General features: G+C 64.2%; 6 protein-coding genes across 6 annotated transcripts in view; 4 read left to right on the top strand and 2 right to left on the bottom strand.

Moving 5' to 3' along the window:
- Positions 1-8: 8 nt before the first annotated feature.
- Tco025E_07270 (group II trans-sialidase superfamily) lies at positions 9-887 on the top strand (the record flags this gene model as incomplete). The annotated part of the gene is made up of 1 exon (XM_029374136.1): positions 9-887. One exon carries the CDS (start codon positions 9-11, stop codon positions 885-887), a length of 879 nt encoding a protein of 292 aa, XP_029225795.1.
- A 653-nt stretch (positions 888-1,540) lies between these two features.
- Tco025E_07269 (uncharacterized protein) lies at positions 1,541-2,047 on the top strand (the record flags this gene model as incomplete). Its single annotated transcript, XM_029374135.1, has 1 exon — positions 1,541-2,047. One exon carries the CDS (start codon positions 1,541-1,543, stop codon positions 2,045-2,047), a length of 507 nt encoding a protein of 168 aa, XP_029225794.1.
- Positions 2,048-2,596: 549 nt separating this feature from the next.
- On the top strand, positions 2,597-2,914 carry Tco025E_07268 (uncharacterized protein; the record flags this gene model as incomplete). The annotated part of the gene is made up of 1 exon (XM_029374134.1): positions 2,597-2,914. One exon carries the CDS (start codon positions 2,597-2,599, stop codon positions 2,912-2,914), a length of 318 nt encoding a protein of 105 aa, XP_029225793.1.
- A 234-nt stretch (positions 2,915-3,148) lies between these two features.
- Tco025E_07267 (uncharacterized protein) lies at positions 3,149-3,511 on the top strand (the record flags this gene model as incomplete). Its single annotated transcript, XM_029374133.1, has 1 exon — positions 3,149-3,511. The coding sequence occupies one exon, from the start codon at positions 3,149-3,151 to the stop codon at positions 3,509-3,511; it is 363 nt and encodes a 120-aa protein (XP_029225792.1).
- A 194-nt stretch (positions 3,512-3,705) lies between these two features.
- Tco025E_07266 (uncharacterized protein) lies at positions 3,706-4,698 on the bottom strand (the record flags this gene model as incomplete). The annotated part of the gene is made up of 1 exon (XM_029374132.1): positions 3,706-4,698. One exon carries the CDS (start codon positions 4,696-4,698, stop codon positions 3,706-3,708), a length of 993 nt encoding a protein of 330 aa, XP_029225791.1.
- Positions 4,699-4,735: 37 nt separating this feature from the next.
- Positions 4,736-4,773, bottom strand: part of Tco025E_07265 (uncharacterized protein) — a gene marked incomplete at both ends in the record, with an annotated part of 1,167 nt that continues 1,129 nt past the window's right edge. The window contains one exon of the mRNA XM_029374131.1: positions 4,736-4,773. This exon is cut by the window's right edge and continues 1,129 nt beyond it. Coding sequence (XP_029225790.1) covers positions 4,736-4,773 — 38 coding nt within the window.

Below are 4,773 nucleotides of genomic sequence, written 5' to 3'. Positions count from 1 at the left end.
GTACTCGAATGATAACTGCACTTTTGCAGGAGAGGGGCAACAGGACGACCAGGAGACTGTTTTTGTCCCCCCTGACGGAGGAGCTGGGGACAATCACGTCCGTCTTGGGCACTTGGGCAAAGCTGGACTCCGCCTTCTCCAAGTCGTCTGTGCCCACGGCCGGCCTGGTTGGATTCCTGTCCGATGCGTCGAGTGATGCCACGTGGGACGACGCGTACCGCTGCCTGAACGCAGTTGTGAAAAATGCAAAGAAGTTCGACAATGGCTTTGAGTTCACTGGACCCGAGTCCGGCGGAATGTGGCCCGTGAACATGTGGGACTATGGTAATGTGTACGGCTTTGTGAATTACGCGTTCACGCTGGTGGCGACGGTGACCATCCAGCAGGCTCCGAAGGAGAGCGCGCCTCTGCTGGGTGCGAGTCTGGAGGGCTATGGCAGCACGAAGTTCGTGGGGCTGGCGTGCACTGCGAAAAGTGGGAGACGGTCTTCAACGGCGCGGCAACCGCACCCAACGGCAATTGGGAGCCGGGGAAGGAGTACCAAGTGGCGCTCATGCTGCAGGGCAACAAGGGCTCCGTGTACGTGGACGGCAAGCTCGTGGGGAGCTCCGACGCGCCGCCAACACCCGAGGCACGGGGTTACGAAATCTCACACTTCTACTTTGTCGAGCGCTTTGAGTTCCTTGGCACTCAGCGGGCGGTTGTACAAAAGTAAGTTCGTCACCGTCACACCGCCGCCTCTGTCAGTGCCGTCACCCTCGTCGTCTCCAAAGAAGATTACTCGCAAAGCCAAACAGACGACAGCTTCCCGCGCGCGGGTGTGTATTGGGTGCTGCTACTCCTGCTGCTGCTGGGACTATGGGGCATTGCGGCCCTCTCCTGAGTGAGGCACAGCGGAGGGGAGGTTACGGCTGCGGTGGGTTCAGATGTGCCTCTCCATGACTCATTTGACCCAATTGACGCCTCTCGTGGACAGTTATTTTTTTCTTAATGCCTCGCTTTCAGTCATGTGGAAAACTTCTTTGCATAAATTGCACTCATCCCTCGGGCTTCAGCGCTACGGGGCCCTCGTTTATTTTCCTTCCTTATGCGCTCCCGAAGCGGACAGTAAATATTAACTGCCTCTGTTAGTCGATTACAGACGTCCTCGGCATTGTGTGCCCCGCCGATGGGCGGAATAAAAAAAAAAGGAATGCAAATTGCAGCAACATAATGATGAGTGTGCCAGTGAAATATAAAAGAATTGTGGACACATTGGGGTTTGAATGGATGATCCACATACATCTTTTTTTCTGCAGGCAGAATAGGCAATTCCTTTTGGGAGGCCACGCGGGGAGATGTGCCACAGCAGCGCCTTCTTCTTGCGTGGAAAACATGCCAAAGGACATGATAAGTTTTAGGATGAATATTTTTTCCTGCTCAGCGTATCTCCGTGCTCTGCTCCTGCTTGGGACAGCGGGGCCACCTCGACTCTTCGTTATATTTATTGGCTTCCTTTCCGTCTTGCATCGCTGTGGCGCATTTGTGTGTGCGCCCACGAATGTTTTACTCCTCCTCCCTTGCGCGCCCGCAGGCATACAGAACCACACGCTATACATATATGCGCGAATTGCCGTGCAGGCGGATACTCATGTCGCGATCGGTGCTGGTAGTTCTGTGCGAATTCCGGCTGCAGGAAAAAAAACGCAATGGGAGAAGTAGTGCGCCGTGGCTCGGCGCCTTTGCCTGCGGGGCGCCGCGAGTGAGGGTGGCGGCGCCCCTCGCCAAGGCCCGCCGCGGCGCTGTTGCTGGTTTTCTCGCCGGGGGCCTCGCCGGCGCGGCGCGGCTTATGCACGCCGTTCTCCCCAGCCGCGCCGCCCGCCCCGTTCTTCCCCGCCAGGGCGGGGCACACCGACACGCCGGCCGGAAAGCGGCGGCCCCCCGCGGCCGTCCTCCGCCTGAAAAGCCGCCTGTTTGCGGCATTTGTTTCCCTGTTTCCTTGTTCGGTTCGCCCGCGGCCGGCGGGGGTGGGGCGGCCCGCCTCCTCGAGTGGGGAATCGGCCGCTAGAAACGAAAAAGAAGCAAGGAAAAAGGAAGGTCGCGGCGCCCCCGCGGGCCCTGATAAAAAAAAGAAAAAAGCCAAGCGTGGCGGCAGGCCCTTCGGCGACGCTGCCCGACGCCGCGGCGTGGCCCCAAGCTCAGGCGCCGGCGCCGTCTCTCCCATCGCGGCCCCCTGCAGGCCGGGGGCGGCGCGGCCGCCACCCCCTCAGCTATCGACGCGGCGGCGCGAGGCCACCCCCCACCCCCCCTTCCGCCCAGCGCCGAAGCGAGGGACAGGCAAAGCGAGAGGGGAGTGCGGGCGGGGGGGGGGTGGCGCCTGCTTCGCACCGGCCTGGGCCCCGTGGCTGTCGCTGCCGGCGTTTGTTGCGCACTTCCGCGCGCCCGGGCTGGATGGCGCGGCTCGGCCGAAGAGGTTGCGCGGGTTTTGTTTTGTTTTTTTACGCGAGCTAGCGATCGGCGTTTGTTTCCCCCCTCCTCCCCCACGCGTCCGCAAGCAACGCGCGCGGCAACGAGAGCATCCGCCTCCCGGCAAACGGGCCCAACCACGCGGACGCGCATGCCGACGCACACCCGCGACGACGTTTTGCGGCCGCCGAGGCCGTTCCCCGCACCGCCGCCTTCGCCCCTTTTCTTTTTTTGCAGCCCGGCGTGGCCCCACAGGTTTGCCGAAAGGCGCTGGGCTCTGCGGCGGCGGCGCCTGCTCGGGACGCCACGCCGCGACCGCGGCTTTCGTCGCCGGCGCGGGCAGGCTGCCACGGCTCGCGGCCGACGCCCCCCGGCCCCCCGCGCCTCGGCGCGGAACGCGGGGCCCGAGCCGCCGCCCCGCTTTTTTTCTCCGAAATTCTTCGCGATGCTGGCCAAGGTCGCGCCGTAAAAACAGGCGGCGGCGAGCGCCAGCCCCACTTGGCACAGGAAAGCGCCGCCGGCACTGCGGCGCCGCATTGCGCCTCCGAAACCCCCTTTGCCAACGCCACGCCGCCCTCGCGCTCATCTTTTTATTCATTTTCCCTGCGCATAGAATAATGCAAAGTCACTTTCCTCCGTTTCTCGTTGTCCCTCCCCCCGCCGCCCCCTGGCCCCGCCGACCCCGCTGCCACTGCTGCGGCGAATGGCGGCGCTGCCGGCGGTGCGGCGCCGCGTGGCCTGCGCCCTGGCGATCCTCGCGGTGTTGGGCTGTTGCCCCCCCGCTTGCGTAACGACTGCGGCCGCTTCTTCGGCCCAAGAAGGTGTAAATGAGTCGGTCTTGATTTTGCGCGCGGGCAGTGGAGCAAAGTTAAGTTTGCGCCGTTCTGCGGGGAGTGCCTGGCGGAAGCGCACGTTCAGCGTGAAGGCCCTCTTCGCCTTGAGTGGAACCATTGGCGGCAGGTATGGTTTCCTCTGCGCCCGGGCCTGGCCTCAGTACCAGCCCCTCGGCCCCGATAATAAACTCAGCCCTGGATCTTTAGCGGAGGCGCTCTTGCGTTCACGATAAAATGCAGGACGGACGGGAGTAGCAGAGTGTACCGGTTTTCGGCGACAGCAAAAGCAAGCCCCCGTGGCGTGGTTTCTGCTGTTCTGAGCGGCGGCCCGCTTGGGAGGCTGGCAGGGCGTAATGTAGAACCGCCCGGCGCAGAGGCAGATAGGCACATCGGGGTCTCCCCTCGAGGGCCGCCGCCGGGTGGCAACTCACAGGCGACGAAGGCAAAGGACCCGGAAGACCAACGACAAGAGGAAGGGCGAAATGGCACGATGGCTGGGCAGCGGTTGACGGACGGAAGCGGCGCTGAAGACAGACAGGGCAAGGAATACAGCCAATGCTGTAAAGAAGGCCCGCGCGCCCCAGAAGGAAAAGGCGCGAGTGGCACCCGAAACGGCAGCGACGCAGACCCCGCACCGAAGGGGCCTGCAGGGCCTCACCTTCTGTCGCCCGGCACCCGGACAACAACCGCCGCGCCCCCCCCCCCCCTTCAGGCGAAGCGCCTTCGCGCGGCGCCGCCCTCGAGCTCCAGGCTGCTGCGGGACACCCCTCCGAGGGAAGCGGGGAACCCAAAGGCACGTTAACCGCACCGACCGCACAAACACGGGGCGGGCCGCGGCTCGGCGCAAAGCGGCGCTGGCGGTGCCGCGAGGCACGCGAATACGGCAAGCGGCAGTGAACAAGAAGGAGTTGCGGAACACCAGGCGAGGACTCGGCACGGCGGGGTCTCGGCAGAACTCGTGCGGCCCAATGCCGGCGGCACGCGGGCTTTGGCACGCGCCACCGCCACAAACAGCAATAGCAACACCACTCGGAAAACTGTGGCCCATTTTGCGGACAGCACTTCCACCAGCGCTCTGCTTGTGCGTGCGCCTCTGCGGCTGTTTCTCCTCGCGGCTGCCTTTGCCTGCGCTGCGGGGCGGCGGTGGGGGGCAGCCGCGCGCACACTCTCTGGCAGGGATGTGGCTCGTGCTGTGCGCTCGGTTCGCTTTCCGTCCCTGTGGGCCAACGCCTCTCTCACTTCTGTGCTCCTTAGGGGCGTTCTCTTTTTTTTTCTTTTGCGTCTCCGCTTCGCTACCCCATGCGGGCCCCTGTGGGCGGCGGCCCCGCCACTGTTTGCTGCCGCCGCCCGGGCGCGCGGTACCGGCCTTTCGGCGCCGCGCCGCGCGGACCGCCCGAATGAGGCACGAGCCCGCGGCCATCGTGAGATACAAACGCGGCGATGCGGCCAGGTACTCCTTATGTTCCCACCGCGCAGGGCAGCGAGCGGCCCCGCG

The sequence above is a fragment of the Trypanosoma conorhini genome (assembly GCF_003719485.1).
Source record: "Trypanosoma conorhini strain 025E chromosome Unknown Tco_14.4_contig_00547, whole genome shotgun sequence".
Classification (NCBI taxonomy): Eukaryota; Euglenozoa; class Kinetoplastea; order Trypanosomatida; family Trypanosomatidae; genus Trypanosoma; species Trypanosoma conorhini.
This window is presented reverse-complemented; position numbering and strand designations above follow the sequence as displayed.